The sequence below is a fragment of the Saccopteryx leptura genome, chromosome X (assembly GCF_036850995.1).
Source record: "Saccopteryx leptura isolate mSacLep1 chromosome X, mSacLep1_pri_phased_curated, whole genome shotgun sequence".
NCBI classification, from domain to species: domain Eukaryota; kingdom Metazoa; phylum Chordata; class Mammalia; order Chiroptera; family Emballonuridae; genus Saccopteryx; species Saccopteryx leptura.
Window position 1 is genome coordinate 136,585,972 of NC_089516.1, and position 22,852 is coordinate 136,608,823.

At 37.0% G+C, this 22,852-nt stretch overlaps 1 protein-coding gene across 5 annotated transcripts in view; it reads right to left on the reverse strand.

Annotated features, from left to right (window-relative positions):
- Window positions 1–22,852, reverse strand: part of ATP11C (ATPase phospholipid transporting 11C) — a 227,772-nt gene that overhangs the window by 23,504 nt on the left and 181,416 nt on the right. For all 5 annotated transcript variants that reach the window (XM_066356440.1, XM_066356439.1, XM_066356436.1 and 2 more), the window contains 3 exons: window positions 21,953–22,098; window positions 14,088–14,147; window positions 1,905–2,032 (listed from right to left, as the gene is read on the reverse strand). In XM_066356440.1, coding sequence (XP_066212537.1) covers window positions 1,905–2,032; window positions 14,088–14,147; window positions 21,953–22,098 — 334 coding nt within the window. The remainder of the gene's footprint in view (window positions 1–1,904; window positions 2,033–14,087; window positions 14,148–21,952; window positions 22,099–22,852) is intronic.

Here is a 22,852-nt window from a genome sequence, read left to right on the forward strand (position 1 = left end):
GATTCCTGGCCAGGGCAGATAGGAGAAGCGCCCATTTGCTTCTCCACCCCCCCTCCTTCCTCTCTCTTCCCCTCCCGCAGCCAAGGCTCCATTGGAGCAAAGATGGCCCGGGCGCTGGAGATGGCTCCTTGGCCTCTGCTCCAGGCGCTAGAGTGGCTCTGGTCGCGGCAGAGCGACGCCCCGGAGGGGCAGAGCATCGCCCCCTGGTGGGCAGAGCATCGCCCCTGGTGGGCGTGCCAGGTGGATCCCGGTCGGGCGCATGCAGGAGTCTGTCTGTCTCTCCCCGTTTCCATCTTCAGAAAAATACAAAAAAAAAAAAAAAAGGGAAAAGAAGAACATGTTAAACAATGCCATCAATGCAACCAGCAAACTCAAGGGAAACTCCATAAGATAACTGAACCAGTTTTGTTAATAGTCAGGTGTGACTAGGCAGTGGTGCAGTGGATAGTGTCGGACTAGGACATGGAGGACGCAGGTTTGAAACCCTGAGGTTGCTGGCTTGCACGTGGGCTCACCTGGTTTGAACAAGGCTCACCAGCTTGAGCCCAAGGTTACTGGCTTGAGCAAGGGGTCACTAGCTCTACTACAGCCCCCCAGTCAAAGCACATATGAGAAAGCAATCAATGAACAACTAAGGTGCTGCAACAAATAATTGATGCTTCTCATCTCTTTCCCTTCCTGTCTGTCTGTCCCTATCTGTCCTTCTCTCTGTCTCTGTCATAAAAAAATATTGTCAGGTTAACCTGCAGATTAAAAAAGACTTAAGAAGCTTATTAACCACTGCAAGATACAGACTTTATATCCTGATTCAAACAAGCATGCTATTCAAGGAAATGATCTAGTTAGAAAAATGTGAACATTGACTGAGTATTTGATATTATGGAATTGTAAAATGTTAAGGTATGATAGGGTACTGTTATTTATAAGTTATTATGTTTAAGAGAGATATACTGAAATAATCCTTTTATACAATGTCTGAGATTTGTTTCAAAATAAGTCCATGATAGAGCAGACCACATTATTAATAAAAGAGAATTAATGATCAGTGAAGCTGAGTAGTGAGGGCAGGGAAGTTCACTACATTAATAGTATTTTTGCTACTTCTGTGCATGTCTGAAAATTTCCACAATAAATACCTTTAAAATAATAATGTATATTTTATAAATCTAGTTAAATCTAACAATTACTAAATGTGAGTTTTATGTGTCATACTGGTAAAGAAACACCTTAATTTGTACACCTTCACTTCAGACAAATATACCACACAAATCTCTCTATTGCACTTGTCATCCACTATTTAGCAATACTTATTATCTGCTTTAGATGAACATATTCATCTTTAGTTTTAGGCTTAACTTACAAAAATTTAATTAAATCATAGGTTAAACAACTGGGTCTAGTGCCAAGTGCCCCATCCATGCAGAAACGCATGCATTTCAAACTGACATAAGATGAATATAATGGCTAATGAATTATTTTCTTCAACAAAGCAGTTGTAGAATGGGGCTAACAAAGGGAGAGGCTATGCTTCAGGGACAGTTTACAAAAGAAAGCCTAACATAATATCATCAGTTCAGTTCATTATAGGTAGGAATCAATATGCTAAACTAACAAAGATCTCAGTGTGAAGCCTTTTTTTGTAGTTAAAATAATGTGTCTTCTAAGACCTCAGAATTCTATGAGAATGTAGGTTCAAATTTTAGGAATTAATGATTCTGAACTAAATGACTCACACACATTCGAGTATAGAAATTACACCCAGGAAATATGTCATTTTCCTGTTGAATGGAATAGAACCATGTGATCAAACAAGGTGTGTAGTCTTTGTCTTTCCCGCCTTTATATGAAGTGAAACCCATAACTTTTTAAGTATGAGAGGGTTTTAACTGTAATGTTCAACTTACATATACAACCGGGGATCTGAGGTCAGAGTGTCAATGTCGATGTGCTGTTCCAGTAGACTGTAGGCCAGGATAGGCAAGGACGTAAAGCAGATATTATACATTGTAAGGTAAGCAGCATCATAAAGTGGCTGAAATAACAACAGAAAAGAATGAAAAGTACAGTAATGATCATCTTCAAGAGGATATTTATATGTTTTAAAAAATCACAAGCTAAAGTAAGAGTTTTTTCACACATTTTGTGATAACAAAGTAAGTTTTAATTAAAAATATATATGTATCTATAATTTTTGCCCCAGCTGTTGGTGCGGTGGACAGAGTGTTGTCCCAGAGCACTGAAGTCATTGGTTCTATCCTGCTTGGAGTCACTGTCTTGATCCAGAGGTTGCCAGTTTGAGCCCTGGTCAGGGCACATATGAGAAGCAATCAATCGGTGCACAACTAAATGGAACAATGAGTTGATACTTTTCTCTGTCCCCCTCTCCCTTTCTCTTCCTCAAAACAAACAAAAAAACTTTGTATTTTTAAATTAGTTGATAATATATTAGTTTCAGGTGTACAACCCAATGATTAGATACTTACATAACTTACAAAGTGATCACCCTGATAAGTCTAGTACACACCTGACACCATAAGTGCTTATTATAATATTAATGGCTACATTACCTATGCTATACTTTAAGTTCCCATGACTATTCCATAACTACCAGTTTGTATTTATTAATCCCTTCACCTCGCCCCAATATGGCAAATGTCAAAATGTTCTCCGTATATATGTTTCTGCTCTGCTTGCCCATTTATTTTATTTTTAGATTCCACATGTAAGTGAAATTATCTGACACTTCTTTCTCTCGACCCATCGGTTGATGGGCACTTGGGTTGCTTCTATATCTTGGCTACTGTAAATAATGTTGCAATAATATATGGAAGCATACCTCTTTTTGATTTAGTATTTTGGGATTCTTCAAATAGCCAGAAGTGGGAATGCTGAGCCCTTCTTTGTCTCGTGTTATATAGCCTTTGTTTAACAGTCTATTTTGTCTGGTTATAAGTATTGCTACGTCAGCTTTGTTTGTTTGTATGTTTTGCCTCTATTTTCATGAAATATCTTTTTCTATCCCATTACCTTCAGTCTCTGTGTGTCTTTTGATATGAAGTGGGTCACTTGTAGACAGCATATGTAAGGGTCTTGTTTTATTATCTATTCAGCCACCCTGTCTTTTGACTAGAGCACTTAATTATTTGCATTTAAAGGAACTGTTGAGCCTGACATGTGGTGGTGCAGTGGATAAAGTGTCAGTCTAGAACGCTGAGGTCGCTGGTTCAAAATCCTGGGCTTGCCTGGTCAAGGCACATACAAGAAGCAACTACTCCGAGTTGATGTTTCATGCTTCTCCCTCACCCTTCTCCTCTCTCTAATTAATAAAATCTTTAAGAAATAATAGTTGATATATACATATTTATTGCCATTTTATTATTCATATTTTTAATCATTTTCTTACTCTTCACAAAGTGCTTTTTTAAAAGAAGCTCTCTCTGGTAACTATAGAAAAGAAACTAACATATTGTGATGCATCATATTCATATATTTTCCCCTTTTAATAGGATTTCCTTCAGACTATTTATATGCTATAGCCTCCATTTCTAACAGGTATTAACTGATAATTTTTCAAAAGATTTTTCAGCTAACAAAGTATAAGTCAAAAACCCCTCAGGAAAACTAAATGCATCAAGTAGCTAGCCTGTGTCACAGTTTTTCATTTGTTTAATATTTTATATGACTTTAAATATATTATCACCTTCTCCTGGATATATCTGATAATGAATGTGGCCATTTAATAAAAATTAAATAAATATATTCACAAAACCAAAGCTAAGTATATATATTATATATATGTATACATGGGCATGGCTTTCAACACTTTCTGGGCTAGAATTTCCTAGGCTCCAGACCAACTTTTCCAACTCTCTGCTGGCTGTCCCATAAGCACCCACAATTCAAAATGTGTAAAACCAAACTCATTAAATCTGCCTTCTCCTATGCTTCCTACTGCACTGAGTGGTCCCACAATAACTGTGAACCTAGAATCTACCTTAATCACTTAGGTGATCAAGAAATATTTTTAAATGAGTGATTCTCTTCCTACCTCACTAGCTAGTCCCTCTCAAGCTATTTTCCCTGAACCAACTATTGGAGTGTTCCAGAACTCTGTTTAGAACTTTTATTTATACTCACTCTCTAGGGGACCTCATTCATACCTGTGGTTTTAACACTAGCCATTCACTGTAAAGTCTCAAATATCTATCTCCAACCAAGACCTGTCCCCATATATAAAATCATCCACTTAAATTTTCCTCTGGGTATCTACTGTATTTAAAACTTCTGTTCAGAACTGGACACCTGACCTGTCCTCACCTCAAACCTACTCCTCTTGAAGTCTTCCTCATCTCAGGAAAGGGCAACTAACTATTGGTCAAATAAGTTTGTAAATATGATGAATATGTTTGCTTCCTTTGGGTGTGGAAGACAGGCTGTGAGCTGGCGAAATCATTATAGCGTAAGGCTTCTTTTTAAGACCAAGCCTTTCCCTCCCTTCTGATACTAAGGTCTTCTCAAAACTGAGCTTTTCCCCACACCCTTGACCTTTGCATGATGTGGGGTGGTGCACTCTTATGAGGAATCCCATTTATACCTCAGATAAGTGGCTTTGTATGAGGGACTCCCTTATTTGTATATTGGCTTAAAGGTTTTAATTTCTACACTATAAAGTGAGACAGACCAGGGGTTTTCTCTCTGGGTTCCTGCTATCAGCACTGCAGAGGCCTCCCTGACCCTTTGCCCTCTATGGGAAAAGCAGGTTTTCTGCTTTCCCTTGGCTTTTCTTGTGACTTGCCTGTCTTGGTGAGACACCAATAAACAGAATGGCTCACCTTCCTCTGACTCTGCCATTTCTTGACTGTCTGCCCAAATTCAATGAGAACCTGCATATGAATGGCCATCATGGCAGCCCCTGGCCTTATAGCAACTATATCCTTCTGATCAGTAAGAAACAATCTTGGATTCATCCTTATTCTTTTCCATACCTGATTTCCAATAAATTGAGAACTTTTTATTGGCTCTATTTTCTTTTCTTAAATTAATTTTAATGGGTTGACATTAATAAATCAGGGTACATATGTTCAGAGAAAACATCTCCAGGTCATTTTGACATTTAATTATGTTACATACCCATCATCTAAAGTCAAATTGTCTTCTGTTACCTTCTATCTGGTTTTCTTTGTGCCCCTCCCCTCCCCCCTCTCCCTCCCTTGCTCCCCCCCCCAAACCACCATACTCTTGTCCATGTCTCTGAGTCTCATTTTAATGTTCCATCTATGTATGGAATCATATAGTTCTTAGTTTTTTCTGATTTACTTATTTCACTCAGTATAATCTTATTAAGGTGCATCCATGTTGTTGTAAATGATCCGATGTCATCATTTCTTATGGCTGAGTAGTATTCCATAGTGTATATGTACCACATCTTCTTTATCCAGTCATCTATTGAAGGGCTTGTTGGTTGTTTCCATGTCTTGGCCACTGTGAACAATGCTGCAATGAACATGGGGCTGCATGTGTCTTTATGTACCAATGTTTTTGAGTTTTGGGGGTATATACCCAGTAGAGGGATTGCTGGGTCATAAGGTAGTTCTATTTTTAGTTTTATGAGGTATCACCATACTTTCTTCCATAATGGTTGTATTACTTTACATTCCCACCAACAGTGGATAAGGATTCCTTTTTCTCCGCAGCCTTTCCAACACTTGTTATTACCCGTCTTGTTGATAATAGCTAATCTAACAGGCATGAGGTGGTATGTCATTGTAGTTCTGATTTGCATTTCTCTAATAACTAATGAAGATGAGCATTTTTTCATATATCTATTGGCCATTTGTATTTCTTCCTAGGAGAAGTGTCTGTTCATGTCCTCTTCCCATTTTTTAATGGATTGTTTGTTTGTTGTTGAGTTTTATGAGTTCTTTGTATATTTTGGATATTAGGCCCTTATCTGAGCTGTTGTTTGAAAATATCATCTCCCACTTAGTTGGCTGTTCTATTTTCAAATATATTCAGAACCAGATCACTTCTCAGCACCTCCATTGTTACTATCCTGCAAGCCTTCTCAATGATTTCCTTGCTTCTCCTCTGAAAGTTTATTCTAAGCCCCAAACAGATCTATCAGAAAATAAGTCAAATCAAGCAATCACTTTTTTCAAACCCTCCAATGAATATCTTTATCTCTGAAAGAAAAAAAGCTTCTGCAATGGGGTGTCTATAAAGCCCCATTCAATCTGGCTTCTCCTCCCTGTCTAACCTTATTTCTAACCATTCCTGCTCCTTTCTAATGCTTCTTCAGCAGCACTATACTTCTCACATATCAGGCACACCCTAACTTAAGACTTCTTTGGAACTGACTTTTGCCTGACCTGGAACATCTTTCCTTTTAATAGTACTTCCTTGTAGGGAATCACCCATCTAACCTTGAATTCTCCTATGACTTGGATTGGGGAACTTTAGTTAAAAGCCCTGAGTGAATGTCTGTTGGATGCAAACACCAGGAAACTGTGTGAGTGCGTGACCTTTATGCAGACACAAAGGAATGCATGTGGACTGGCTTTAGAAAATTAGCCTAGAGGTTCTAGATTGCCCCTTCCTTTGGTGCTTGTTAATTAGCAAAAAATAAATAATGTACTGACCCAAACTAGCCCTTTCTCATGTCTGCAAAATGGCCATTAGTTATTCTTTCCCCTTATCACCTTGCCTCCCTCCCTTGTAACCTTGTTACCTTTGTTCTGCTTCTGATCAATAAAAGCTAAGGGAGAAGGAAATTTAGAAGGTCCTCTCTGCCTCCCTTGCAGGCCTCCCCCTATCGCTCTTGACATAAGTTTGTGTCCTATTTTTGTGTGTGTGTGTCATAGAATCAGAGAGAGGGCCAGATAGGGGCAGAAAGACAGGAATGGAGAGAGATGAGAAGCATCAATTTTTCGTTGTGGTGCCTTAGTTTTTCAGGGACTGCTTTCTCATATGTGCTCTGACCAGGGGCTACAGCAGACCAAGTGACCTCTTGCTCAAGCCAGTGACCTTGGGCTCAAGCTGGTGAGCTTTGCTCAAACCAGATGATCCCGTAGTCAAGATGGCAGCTGTTTATTTCTTTTTAACCTGGGTCCTCTGTGTCCTGTTCTGATGCTCTATCCACTGTGCCTCCTCCTGGTCAGGCAAGTTTGTATCTTGAGTAGGTTTCTTCTATGTGACACTGGAAGTTCCTAGCAGGCTGGAGTACTACACTTCCTCATTTCCTTCAAACCTCAGGTCACCTTTTCAGTGAGGCCATCCTTGATTTAACGTGCCACTTCCTCTCTTGAAAACACATATCTCCTCTTTATCCTGGTTTCCCTCCATAGTACTAATCACCTTATAACTTACATTATAAATGTATTATGCAAGAACTATACAATCTTCTAGACTGAGTCACAAAGATGTGGAAAACCTAAATAGACCTATAAGCAGGGAGGAAATAGAAAACTATCAAAAATCTCCCAAAAATAAAAGTCCAGGACCAGATGGCTACACTAGTGAATTCTACCAAACATTCTAAGAAGATCTGCTACCTATCCTTCTCAAAGTCTTCCAAAAAATAGAAGAAGCAATACTCCCTAATACATTTTCTGAAGCCAACGTAACTGTGATACAAAACCTGGCAAGCACAATACGGAAAAACTGTAGACCAATATCTCTAATGAATATGGATGCAAAAATCCTCAACAAAATACTAGCAAAGCAAATACAACAACATATTGTAAAAATAATATATCATGATCAAGTTCGATTCATTCCAGGAGCACAAACATGGTTCAATACACGTAAATCGATCAACATAATACATCGCATCAAAAAAACAAAGAACAAAAGTCATATGATCCTATCAATAGACACAGTAAAGACATCTGTTAAGTTACTATAGCACTTTATGTTTAAAACACTCAATAAAATTAGAATAGAAGGAAAGTACCTTAACAAAATAAAGGCCCTATAAGATAAAACACCAGCCAGTATCATAGTAAATGGTAAAAAAAAAGAAGGCTTTTCCTCTAAAATCAGGAATAGGACAAGGCTTCCCCATTCTCTTCACTCTTATTCAACACAGTTTTGGAAGTTTTAGCCAGAGTGATCAGGCAACAGAAAGAAATAAACAGCATCTATATTGGGATAGAAGAAGTAAAGGTATCACTTTTTCCAGATGACAGGATCCTATATATAGAAAACCCTAAAGACTCCACCAAAAAAAATTATTAGGAACAATAAACCAATACAGTAAAGTTGCAAAATACAAAATCAATATACAAAAGTCTATTGCTTTCCTATACGCCAATAATGAACCTTCAGAAAATGAACTAAAAAAAATTCCTTTAACAATTACAACAACAACAAAATAAAATACATAAGAATAAACTTAAAGCATGAAAAGGACCTATAAACTGAAAACTGCAAGGTATTATTGAAAGAAATTTAAAAAAGACACAGTGAAATGAAAAAAATATTTTATGTTCATAGATAGGAAGAATCAACATACATAAAATGACCGTATTATTTAAAGCAATGTACATATTTATGCAATCCCTATAGAAATTCTAATGTCATTTTTAAAGAAATAGAACAACAAAAACAAAACAAAACAAAACAAAAAAAACACCAGGTTTCTATGAACAATAAAAAAACCCGAATAGCCAAAGCAATCCTGAGGAAAAAGAATGAAGCTGGAGGTATCACACTACCTGACTTCAAATTAGACTCTAGAGCCACGAAAATCAAAACAGCATGGTATTGGCAGAAACACAGACACACAGAACAATGCAACAGAATCAAGAGCCCAAAAATAAAACCAAGTATATATGCACAAATCATCTTTGACAAAGGAGCCAAAAACATATGATGGAGAAAAGAAAGCCTCTTCAATAAATGGTGCTGGGAAACTGGGAAAGCCACATGCAAGAGAATGAAATTTGACTACAGTTTGACCCCTTGCACAAAAATTAATTAAAAATGGATCAAAGATATAAGAGCTAAACAATAAATTACAAAACAAAACCATAGGTACTAAACACATGAGCCTTGGCTGTAGAGCAATTTTAAATTTGACCTCAAAGGCAAGGGAAGTAAAGGCAAAAATAAATGCATGGGACTACATCAAGCTAAAAAGCTTCTGAACAGCAAAATAAATTGGCCACAAGACAAACAGGCCACCAACTAAATGTGAGATGATATTTGCAAACAACAGCTCCAATAAGGGTTTAATATCCAAAATATATAAAGAACTCACAAAGCTCAATAACAAACAAGCAAGCAATCCAATGAAAAAAATGAAAAGAGGATATAAACAGACATTCCTCCCAGGAAGAAATACAAATGACCAACAGATATATGAAAAGATGCTCATCTTCATTAGCTATTAGAGAAATGCAAATCAAAACTGCAATGAGATACCACCTCACACCTGTTCGATTAGCTATTATCAACAAGACAGGTAATAACAAGTGTTGGAGAGGATGTGGAGAGAAAGGAACCCTCATCTACTGTTGGTGGGAATGTAAAGTAGTACAACCACTATGGAAGAAAGTATGGCGGTTCCTCAAAAAACTAAAAATAGAACTAGCATATGACCCAGAAATCTCTCTACTGGGTATATACCCCCAAAACTCAAAAACATTGGTACGTAAAGACACATGCAGCCTCATGTTCATCGCAGCATTGTTCACAGTGTCCAAGACATGGAAACAACCAAAAAGCCCTTGAATTGATGACTGGATAAAGAAGATGTGGCACATATACACTATGGAATACTAGTCAGCCATAAGAAATGATGACATTGGATCATTTACAACAACATGGATGGACCTTGATAACATTATACCAAGTGAAATAAGTAAATCAGAAAAACTAAGAAATCTATGATTCCAAACATATGTGGGATATAAAACTGAGAAGCATGGACATAGATAAAAGTAAAGTGGTTAATAGTGGAAAGGGGATGTGGGGGAGGGGATCGGGAGGGTGTGGGGGGAAGGGTATAAAGAGGGAAAAATATAAGGTGACAGAAAATTATTTGACTCTGGTTGATGGGTTGGATTATACAACATAATCAACAGTTCAAATGCTACATAAATGTTTACCTGAAACCTGTGTAGTCTTATAGATCAATGTCACCCTGTTAAATTTGCTTTTCTAAATAAAATCTTAAAAAATATATATTGTTTGCTGTATCTTCACACTAGGATTTAAGCTCTATGAGGGCAGATATTTTATTTATTTACTTTTTGACAGCTGTACCTTGAGAAAGAGCAAAGCAAAGCAGGTCCTAACATTGTGGAGCTGGCCTAGCACTCATAGGTAGGCACTGGTATTTTATCAATCATGCAGATTTTCAGAGAAATGTATCAAATAAGACTGTTCTTGTGACTATGATGAATCAAAACAAATACAAGACCACTTCACTATCATGCCAGAATACAGAAACAGTGCAAATATTGTGAAAATCATAAATAATGACCAACACCCGCATTCTGGTTAACATGAATGATTGTTACTTTTTGACTAATGACAACATTAGCCTCCTTCCAGTCTCCATTCCTCCTGGATAAGATTTACTGAAATGTCCAGTTACAAGATTACCCCTGGTTACTAACAGTGCCCAATCAAGAGCAAGTCCTCACATCTTAAATCCTTCTCCAAATTACCTAACTCAACCAAAATCTAATAAGACTTTTCTATCACTCTCTTCCTGAGAGGACCCTTTGTTCCTTGTTGTGTATATTCTTTCTTATTTCGTCAAGTAATAAACTGAATTTGATCAACTACAAGTGTGTTCTTGGTGCTGTTGCCCAGAGCACTTTGACAATCTTGAGCTCTTAGAACAGAACTTTCCATATAAAAAGCATTCAATAATATTAGATGAATGAATGAGTAGATATTGAAAGCTATAATACATTTTAAAAGATGTTCTGATATTGTAAATTTGCCTTTATAAAAAACAATTAAGGTATCCTTGAACCTAATTTTGATCAGTACATATTGCTAGATGTTTTCATGCAACCATTATCTGTGGCCTGAATGAATATCCTGTATTCATCACACATATAAATGTTATTTATTTAATAAAATACATTTCACTATAATATAAATTAATAAAATTATGTATTTTCAAACAATAGCTACTAAAGATACACTTACCCTCATAATGGAAGTTGCCTCAAAAATATTAAGAACAACTTGAATAGAGCATTAGTGCATTCATTAATTGACTTCAAAAAACATTTACTGAGTGCGAAGTGACAAGTATTGGGAATAGAGCAGATTCATGTCCTGCCTGATAAGATACTCAAATTTTCAAATTGTAGAGAGGGAGGCAGAATGGTGAGTGTACAAAGAGCTGTGGGAGCCCAGAGGAGGGAACAAATCTTGCGTACAGTAGAGACAAAGTAAGATAATATGCATGGAAAATTCTCAATGAAGTGAAAAATGTAGCTCTACATAGAACATGTATATACTTTGTATATACAAAGTTTCAAAGTCAGCAACACTATTCTACCAAATTAAAAAGTACTCTAAAAAAAGGTGTTACATTCCTTTTAATTCTCAAGGGAGCCTAGTCTGTTGCTATACAACACTATATATTCATTGGAAACTACCCATATTTCCTATTGAGACAACTGAAAAAATAACTCAGATTGCTTGGTGTATAATTTAGACCTGAATTTCAGTCAAACAAAAGAAGCATCAATATACTTTTGTCTCACTATGGTTCTTTGAAGTTATAGAAAAGAGAATTGTAATCCTTAGGTGCATAATTAGAAAAGATAGACTGTTCTCAAAATGAACTGGTTTAGTTGATAACACTGTTTGTTAATCCTGTTACAAATGTTTTCTTTTCACGAAGAACAAAAGATTAGCACTATTCTAGCTTTGCTAAAGAAAGAGCTTTTTGCTTAAAGAATCAGAATCCTGGTCTCACTTTTATATTCTCCATAGCTCACTCTCCAAGTTCCAGGGTTGCAGACAACACCTGATAAAGACCTAAACTGGAAAAGGTTGACTCCCTGTAGGTACTTCAAAGACATCTGCAATAAAGATTGCTACATTCACCATGAGCACTAGAACAAATTAAAAACTAATGATATTGTACATCAGGTCACCATCTTGGAGACCTTCCTTTTACCTGATATATTTTTCCTCGAAGACATCTGCATAGCTGTTCCCTCATTTTCTTCATATCTTCCCAAATATTACCTCATCTGTGTTCTAGAACTTTCCATATCATCTCTAAAACAGTGGCCCTATAATAAATGATATAGTGCTCCCTCCTTCAGAGCATTTACTAGCACCTTATAACATATCAGACTGTTGTCTCTTTCCCCCTCAGCAGTATGCTGCAAGATCCAGGGGGGTAAGACTTTTGATCATTGTTGTATCCCAGCAATTAGCCTGGCACATAGTAAGCACTCAAGAAGTATTTGTTAAATGAATGAATGTACCAGCTGAGCAACTGAGGTAGGCAAATAGCAACACCTAAGGAAACCTAAGTAGACCCCAGAGCGCCCATGATCTGAATCCCAGCTGGTTTTATTAGGAATAAGTCCTTCTTTTATTTATACAATTTGTGCTTGGTAAACATGTTTTAAAAGGATAACAAAGCAACAGTCTGCTTTCAAAATAAAAACGTTTTAATCAGATTAAGCCAATTTCCCTGCATTTTGCCACAAACTTTTAAATGTCTTTATAATACTTGCATTCATCACACAGAGGAATTAGAAACATTTTGATCAAATAGTAATTTCAATGTTCCAAGAAAAGCAGACTCATCAGAATTCATAAAACTCTGTAGCTAAAACTGTTAGTTTTGAATACAAGAAGGCCATGACACTTCCTACATCTAGATGATCAATTCATAAAACAATCTGCTTAGCTGGTACCATGTGGCTCATGACATGGCACTGATATAAATAAGAAATAGCATACCAAATGCTAAAGAGACAAGTTCAAGAGAAAGAGAGCAGTCACTTCCCTTTGAGAAGAATATATTGGCTGAAAAATATTGCCAAGACATTAGAAAAAATTACTTCCTACCATGAGGAATTAGGAATACCTTGAAATTTAGAAACTCAATCTATAATACCTGTGGTTATGTTACCAGTAGCTCATTTTGGCAAATCACTGAACTGCTCACAGATTAACTATGAAAATTTGGGAGTTGTTGAGCATTATATTGTAGCTACTACATTTAGCTGTACTTCACTAGAAACAATGCAAAATCCATTTCAGTTGTTAAAACAAATATGTCTTCTCATCCCACTACTTAAATATCAAGTTAACATATAGCACATTCTTAATGTAATAAATATTCAGAAAACAATAGAGGGCGAAAAATATGTGGAGTTGCTTAAGTAATCCAAGGTTTTATTTAGGAATCACTGCTTCATGACCAGCCTAAAGGTCAACTTTTTTTCCCTAGAAAATAAACCTGAGAAACTGCAAAGGTGTGAGATTTTATTTGATAAAAAATTAAACTAAACTATATATTTTAAATTCTTTTTATTTATTCATTTTAGAGGGGAGAGAGATAGAAAGAGAGAAAGAGAGAGAGAGAGAGAGAGAGAGAGAGAGAGAGAAGGGGGGAGGAGGAGGAATTATTAACTCCCATATGTGCCTTGACCAGACAAGTGCAGGGTTCGAACCGGTGACCTCAGTGTTCCAGGTCGACGCTTTATCCACTGTGCCACCACAGGTCAGGCAAACTATAATATTTTAGGATTATTGGAAAACATTGTATATGCTGATACAAAGAAAAAAATCACAATACTTTTTTTCAGAATATTCTTTTAAAGGTTATCTTAATTCCAACCAGATATGCTAACTTTCAAAACAAAGTAATAATAAGGACAGCGCTAAAGCAAAAACGCAAACATATGCTATTGTCAAAATGCAAGGCAAGAAGATCACTGTTGAACCAAACCAAACCAAACCTAACAAAAAACAACCCTCTAACCCTTTTTACTTTCAGCATACTTGTCTAATATCTACAATCTAATACATATAAAGGTAAATTATTAATAGCAAATGTAACTAAATTATAACAAATAACTTTGGAAACAAACCTGTTGTGAGAAGCCACAGAAGAATTGGTACAAAAATTGCGGCAAAATGAAACAAAGGTTCTGGAGGGAAAAAAATGTAGAAACATTAATGTTTTCACTTAATCAATTTTCTAAATTAAAACAGAAAATTACTCCAAACAGTCTACAATCTTAAGCCCTTCTGATATCAGAATGCAGTAAGTTTCTCTATTCTAGAGTTGTAAAAACAAATGACTAATTCCTATTAATATCAACTTTTCCCTACCAAGGCAGAGATCTCCCTTTATGAAAACGAAAACCTTTTGCTATTCTTCTAGAAAAAAAAATGAGAGTATACAATACAAGTACCTACTATTACACCTTAAATGTCAATTAGATTTGCAAAATCATTATAAAGTAGAATAATATAAAGCTGTAAGTGTATATACTAAGGAGGGCAAAAGTAGATAGGTTTACAGTTGTTTACATAGAAGACAAGCAGGTTATAATTGTTACAATAGCTTTATTAATTCTGTTTTGTGTACTCCCAACTGTAAATCTACTTTTGCCCACCCCGTTTTTTAAGTCAATGCCAATAAAGTCAGAGAATTATCAGTGTATGTTGACACTAACAGTATCAACTAATGTTTCACTGCCTTTATTACTGCATCATCAAAAATCAACATATTAATACTGATCATTTCCATATGCAAAGATAGCACCATGGCTAATACAAAAACAAAACAAAGTAAAACTTGTTATTCCTAAGGGTCTTAAACTTTAATTGGGAGAATACTAAAAACAGATTTAAAAAATTCAAGCAGAGAATTCATAAGGCACTGAACGTTACTAGATGTGATTCCAAATACTGAAATTAATGTCTCCAGGATAAACTACCAGAATCAATACTTTCAGATGAGTGTTATCCCTCAAGGAAGGCAGGCTGTGACCTTATTTCAATGCTGCTTGTCACTGTTCATGTTGTCTCTTGATTTCTCTTTGGGCAGCAACTTAAAAGTGCTCATTTTTGAGCCATATCCAAAAATGTCTCCTTTCTTCTGTCACACCTTCTCACTTAGGTAATTTACCAGGCTAGGAGACTGGAGACTTGTTTTTAAAAATCCAATGCATCCTCAAAGGATGAACATCTGCCACAGCTGAGGGTAATCAAGTGAATATATTATAAACTCTGGAGGGTGTTTGTAGAGTCATACTTTATAAAAAAATATTCTGAGGTTGAAGGAAGTGCTCGTTGCAGATTATGGGGGTATTTTGTGGGAAGGTCAGGTCTGAGTCTCCCAGGAGAATGTAATTTCCATGAGAACAGGGATTTTGCCTGTCTTTTTCCATTAGGAATTCTCAGGGTCTAATACATTTAAATATATCTGTTGATTGAATGAATAGAGAGATTAGCATTTGAACTAGGTGCTAAAGATGAATGGAATACTTTGATAGCAGGAAGCAAGGTAAGGCTTTATTAGGTAAGATGGGGTAAGACTATGGAGTACCCTGAAAGCCAGACTAATGAAGAGTCAAATTTCTGGGATACAATTGAAAAGTGGCATTTTCAAACATTAAAGTGGCCGGATTATGCAAGGTAGATTGCATTGGAAAACAGTAAGAAAGAAGACCTGCCACTAAAGCGCTCCAGGGGTGAGGCAATAGCAAATTGAAGATGCAGGAAGGCTTTTCAGCTCAGTCAAAGAAGGTCGAAAGTATTAGAAATTACTTCTCATTTTGGGATTAAAGGTAGCAGTAAAAAAGGAAAACTGCTACATCAGTAACTAAGAGATAATGGGTATGGAGATCTTCTGAAGACAGAGGAAACCACCTATGTATATAATCCCCTCAACTGTGAAACATTAATTACTGACCACTGGTAAACATTAGCTATTAAAAAATAAGACTATTTTTATAGCAGTTTCAAGTTTACAGAAAATTGAACATATATCATACAGAGTTCCCACTTAGAGTTTTCCCTATTACTAACATTAGCCATTTTAATGTCTGTTTTATTTCTCTTAACAGTATTCCTTCCATCTGGTGGCAGCTAAATGAATTACAGTCCAAAATCTTAAAGCCAAAAATCAACCCTTTGGAATTAGGGATCAGATTGGTAGGCAGATCTCTATGGCAATCTTCAAGGGCTCTCCTAGTAGGAGTAGGCAAGAGAGAATAACAACCCATATCCAGACAGGGCTGTTAGGTTACTGAGTCTAGGCCCAGTAGACCCAAATTAGATATGATGTAGAAAGAGTCCTGGAATTAGAGTATGAAAAGCTACTATGGACATCTTACTCTGTCTCCTCTGAGCTCGCTCCAAAGGCAAGTTATATAAGTTCTCTGAACCCTACTTTCTACATATTTTAAATGGAAATAATACTAATTGCCCCATAGGAAATTTATGAGGATTAAATAAGAAAAAATATGCTTTAGTCAACCAGCAAAGTACAATACACATACTAGGATAATTTATCATTATTAATCATCATTGATGTTTGGCTTGGATACCATACTGGTTGACAGGGTCTCAACAAATCTGTAAACCTGAGATAACAGTTATATATATTTTTGTACATATCAAGTTTATAAGGCCTGGACTTGATCACAGAAAACTGACACACAAAAACAGTTGCTGAGCTGTCCGTCCTGTGAAATACAGGGTATTGAACACCTTAATTAAATCTTTTAAAATTGGCACATTAACTTGATTTAAACTGGAATTGAATTGAGATCTTTTGTAAAATCTACTCTTTGGTAGACAAAATGAGCATGCAAGCTCAGTTTAACAATGTATTCTCATTGGTACTAAGATAAAAAAAAAAAAAAGAAAACCAAGGAGTGATTGTGGAAACTATATCAGTGTCTAATCATGGAGGTTTGGGGCACTGAACAATTACTGTATTTTAGATGAATATTTAACTGGGTGAAAAAAAGGTTCACGCTATATTAAATGAAAAGGTCAAAGTGCAAAACAAATGTTTTAGAGCTGACTGCTAATAGGTTTGTGGCTTTTTTTTTTTCTTTGTACTTTTCCAAAGCCGGAAACGGGAGAGACAGTCAGACAGACTCCCACATGCGCCTGACCAGGATCCACCCAGCACGCCCACCAGGGGCGATGCTCTGCCCACCAGGGGGCGATGCTCTGCCCCTCCGGGGTGTCGCTCTGCCGAGACCAGAGCCTATCTCCTTGGCAGAGGCCAAGGAGCCATCCCCAGCGCCCGGGCCATCTTTGCTCCAATGGAGCCTTGGCTGCGGGAGGGGAAGAGAGAGACAGAGAGGAAGAGGGGGTGGAGAAGCAAATGGGCGCCTCTCCTATGTGCCCTGGCCGGGAATCGAACCCGGGTCCCCCGCATGCCAGACCGACGCTCTATCGCTGAGCCAACCGGCCAGGGCCGGTTTGTGGCTTCTTAGTGGGGTGATAGAAACATTCTGGAATTAGATAGTGGTGATGGATGCACATCATAGTGAACATACTAAAAGCTACTGTATATGCTGCAGTGAACTATGTTATTTGAATTATAGCTCAATAAAAAATACAAAGACTACTATATATAGTGTATAAAACAATGTATTCATACATTAATTTGTATAGATAGAACAGGTCATATAATATTATCTTTGTTTAATTCCTTCATTTAGAGCATTAATTCACTAAGCAACATCCCCAGAGAACCTCATCTTGAGGAGAACCATGCCACTTTCACATAATCAAAAATGAATCAAAATCAGTCGATTACAGAGGAAGAACTCAAATGGAATGCAAACAAAAATTTAACTGAAATGTATTACAAACAAATAAATAACCACAATGAAATGTAAAAAGGAAAAAAAAGTAACTTTGGTAAACAGTATTTTGACTATACACTCCAAGGTTAAAGATAAAATGTTCACACAAATTACTCAAGTTAGTTTCTTTTTCCCAGGAGTATGAGTTAGCAACTCTCAAACTACTTTAAGTGTATTCTAGGATTGAGCAAATACGTAAATGTTTTGAGAATGAGGACCAGATTTCTCATCACTGGAGAAAGAAGTTACAATTAAGAAGAAGGGAAAAGTTAGAATAAGCCTTGTTGTGTTGGCTGAAGTCAAAGGTATAAGCAAAAACTGAGTTCTGACTCCAACACCCGTATGTATTTCCTAGTTCTGTCCACTGAGGAGATCTAGAACCTACTGTGGCTCAACAGCAATGTGTAAAACTAGCACCTAGATCTTGATTTCTAAGTATCATTTGCAAATAAAAGAAATTAGTGTTCCTTGAAGAAATGTCAAAATCTAGGATGGGATCAGAAAACATAAAAGATGAACTCAGAACATCATGTGGTACTAGAAAAAGAAAGTGTCTTCAAAAAAAGGCTGGGGATAGGGGTAGATGGGAAGGGGGAGTTGCTGCTCAATGAAGTTAAAGTTTTAATTTTGTAAGATAAGTAAGTTATGGAGACACAATGTTGTGCCTACAGTTAATACTGTATTGTGCACTTTAAAATCTGTTGAGTAGAGCTCACTTCAAGTGCATGTGTGTTTTCTTTTTTCCTTTTTTTATTGAGAAAGACAGACAGGAAGGGAGAGAGATGAGAAGCATCAACTCATACTTGCAGCACCTTCACTATTCACTGATTGCTTTCTCATGTGTGCCTTGACTGTAGGGTAGAGTTGAGCCAGTGACCTGTTGCTCAAGCCAGCGACCTTTGGGCTCAAGCCAGCGACCACAGGGTCATGTCTATGATCCCACACGTAGCTGGCAACCCCATGCTCAAGCAGCATAAGTCCAGCTCAAGCCATGGACCTAGGGGTTTTGAACCTGAGTCCTCAGTCTTCCAGGCCAAAGCTCTATCCACACTGCACCACCACCTGTTTAGGCTCACATTTAGTGTTGTTAACACAAAATAAAAACCTAAAAATGATGGGGATTTGTTTAAAGGTAACAGGGGCCAAACCTAGAACAAATAAAAATAGTAATGGATTTTAACTCAGAATAAAATATCTGTTTTAGTAGCAGAATGTTCTCCGCCCCCCATCCAGGGATCATAGACTTTATAGTCTAGTAGAAGGATCAGACATAAATATAGAAAGCATGGCTTCATATGTCCCAACAATAGTTTCATATAAGAGTACAATGGTGACATCAAAAAAGAGTAGTCAAATGTATACAACAGAGTAAGAAAGAGCATAGAGGGTGTTAAAGCCACTAATTTTTTAATGGAAATCAGTTCTAAGGCTAACTTCCTATTTTCTTTTATTTATTTATTTTGTATTTTTTCCAAAGACAGAGTTGCTCAGGATCCTCCCGGCATGCCCACCAGGGGGCGTCGCTCTGTTGCCCAGAGCCATTCTAGCGCCTGAGGCAGAGGCCATGGAGCCATCCTCAGTGCCTGGGCCAACTTTGCTCCCATGGAGCCTTGGCTGCAGGAAGGGAGGAGAGAGACAGAGAGGAAGGAGAGGGGAAGGGTGGAGGAGCAGATGGGTGCTTCTCCTGTGTGCCCTGGCCGGGAATTAAACCCGGACTTCCATACGCCGGACTGACGCTCTACCACTAAGCCAACTGGCCAGGGCCTCCTATTTTCTTTTCTTTTTAAAATTGATTTATTGAGGTGACATTGGTTAATAAAATTATATAATTGCAGGAATACAATTATATAATATATCATCTGTGTATTGTATTGAGTGTTCATCATTGTCAGTCAAGTTTGCTTGCATCACAAATGGCCTGTTTTTCAGGACTTGGTGGTGATAGCTGACCTTGACTTTTTTTTTTTCCTTTATTTTAAATTAAGATATAATTGACATAAAAGATTGTGTAAGTTTAAGGTGTACATGTTGATTTGGTATATTTACATATTGCAATTGATTATTACCATAATGTTAGCTAACACCTCTATCCTATCACATAAATGTTTTTCTTTTTTGTGGTGAGAACATTTAAGATCTAGAGTCTTAGCAACTTTGAAATACACAGTACAATATAATTAACTATAATCATCATGCTGTTCTTTAGATGAAAACTCACATTACTTCTAGTTGCAAGTTTGTACCCTTTAATAACATCTCCCTGGTTCCCCTTCAGCCCAGCTTCTGGTGACCATCAGAATGCTCTTTCCAATGAAATTACACAGAGCAAAGCTAATGGGCCTTGAGATCAAAACACCATTTCCCGCAAGTTATCAAAGTTAACATTCTCAGGAATGAGACATATTGGCAACAAGTGACAACAGTGCTTCTGTGGTATCTGTGCCCAAAATGAATAACCTGAATCTAACAATAAGCAAACACTAGACAAATTCATAGTGAGGGACATTCTACAAACTAACTGGCCAGTACTATTAAACAAGTGTCAACATCATGAAGACAAAAAAGTCAAGAACTAACTCAGTTATGACAGCTAAATATCAGTGGGACCACTGGCAATATTCCAATCTGGTATGTAGAGTAGTTAAAAATGTGCTAGTTAATATCAATTTATTAATCTTGATAACTATATATGTTCTGTGTTATCTAAAGTGCTAACAGTTGGGAAAGCTGGCCAGAGTACATGAGAATTATTTCAGTAATTTTTCAACTTCTTCAAAGTCAGACATTTTAAAATGGCCCTGGCCGGTTGGCTCAGCGGTAGAGCGTCGGCCTGGCGTGCAGGAGTCCTGGGTTCCATTCCCGGTCAGGGCACACAGGAGAGGCGCCCATTTGCTTCTCCACCCCTCCCCCTCTCCTTCCTCTCTCTCTCTTCCCCTCCCGCAGCGAGGCTCCATTGGAGCAAAGATGGCCCGGGTGCTGGGGATGGCTCTGTGGCCTCTGCCTCAGGCGCTAGAATGGCTCTGGATGCAACAGAGTGTCGCCCCAGAAAGGCAAAGCATCGCCCCCTGGTGGGCATGCCAGGTGGATCCTGGTCGGGTGCATGAGGGAGTCTGTCTGACTGCCTCCCCGTTTCCAGCTTCGGAAAAATGAAAAAAAAAAATAAAAAAAAATAAAATGAAAAGTTAAAAAAAATTCAAAACCTATATTGAACAGAATATAGGTTAGAAGATCAAATTCCGGGCAATGTTGCCTAAAAATGATTTGCATACTTTAGACCAGTTACTGCACCTTCATATATGACAGGTTCATTATGTGTCAAGTGAGTGCCCTAAATTGTATTCATAAATTTCAAATCTGAGGAACGTCAAGGCAGGATAGAGCGTGAGCAAGCACAGTCTCAGTCCTTTCACTCCTTAGTCAATGCAATCCTGCTTATAGCTGCTTTTTTCTGTGCAATTTCACTAGAAAAGATAATTCTACTCAAAGAAGTAGTTTAGAATATTGTTCAGGATAAAAGGGAGCCAACTATTGATAGATGATACAACCTGGGTGAAGCTCAAAAAATGCTGAGTGAAATAGGCCAGACACAAGAGTGCCTGTAATTCTATTTGGTTTCAAAACAGGCATATTTAATGTGTATAGTGCATAAATTATATCTAAAATTACATATTGCATGCTATATATTACTATCTGCATGCTATGAATGTTAATGTAAATCAGCTTAGTCACTGTTTCGATCAGGGGTGCAGGAGACTGACTGAGAAGGAGCACCGGAAACACTCTAGAATGATGGGAATATTATAGTTTTAATTGGGGTGGTACTTAAATGAATACACACACTTGTCAAAATAGAACTATATGCTTTTAATGGGTACAGTTTATTGTATTTAAGCTATACTTCAAAGAAAGCTGACTTAAAATTACATCTCAAATATCTTTCATTCAAAGGCATTTCTGGTTTCTGATTACATAAACAGATCTCTGTTTTGGCTGATCATAACTTTCTGTATGAAAACAGCAAAAGAAACACGAAAAAAGGAGGAAATATACTATGACTAAAATGAGCCCATGCTGGATTAAGCAGTCTTAAATTAAATTGCAATTATTTGATAACATACCTTATAGAAAAAATACTGTACAAGGTGTGCTATTCTCACATAATATAGATGTCCATGAGCCAACAGCAGTTTCTTTAAATGTTTAAACTTTGGCACAGAATAATCACTATTCCTAGCTGCTTGGCGACCTTCTTTGCCTTTAATGCCTAAAAAAGAAAATCTCTACAGGGTGAGTATTTTATAGAATAAACAAGCTACTGATTTGTTATTTCCCTATTTTCAACTTGTTTACATGTTATAGTTCAATTATATAGTTCAGCTTAGTTTTATTAAATAAAAAGTAACAATGACAATGAGACTTAACAATAAACAGGAAAACTAAGTTTAATTTGTATAACACAATATACCTACTTATAACACAATATACAACAATTAAATAGATCCATTATTTTACTCATTATAAGGCAAATATTATTTTGAGAAAAAATAAAATCTGGAAATTATTTTAAAGCCACTTAGTTCTTAATTGTGCATGGCACTACAGAGGGTGCAATATTAAAGCAACTCATAGACCTGCGGTTCATGGTCTAGCAGCTCAAAACTAAAAAGCTACAATGAGATTGTGAAGTTCTTTCACTGACTGAAACTCTCAGTAGTAGACCAAGTTTCTAAGAGCTCAAGCAGCTTTAGACCATTTCCACACTGGATAACCATGAGTATCCAAACTGCAGTACAAGAATTCTCAAGACACTAATTCCATTATTTCTCTCCTTAAAAAAACAAAAACAAAAAAAACCTTGCTGGGAAGTTAGGGTCACTGCTTTACCAGCAACCTGAAGCAGGGTGGGGTGGCGAGGGTACAAGTTATAGAGAAGCAGTTGTTACAAGCCAACATATAAATTCAACACTACAGTGCAAACTACCCACTAATACTATTACCATGTAGAAAACCAGCCAAGC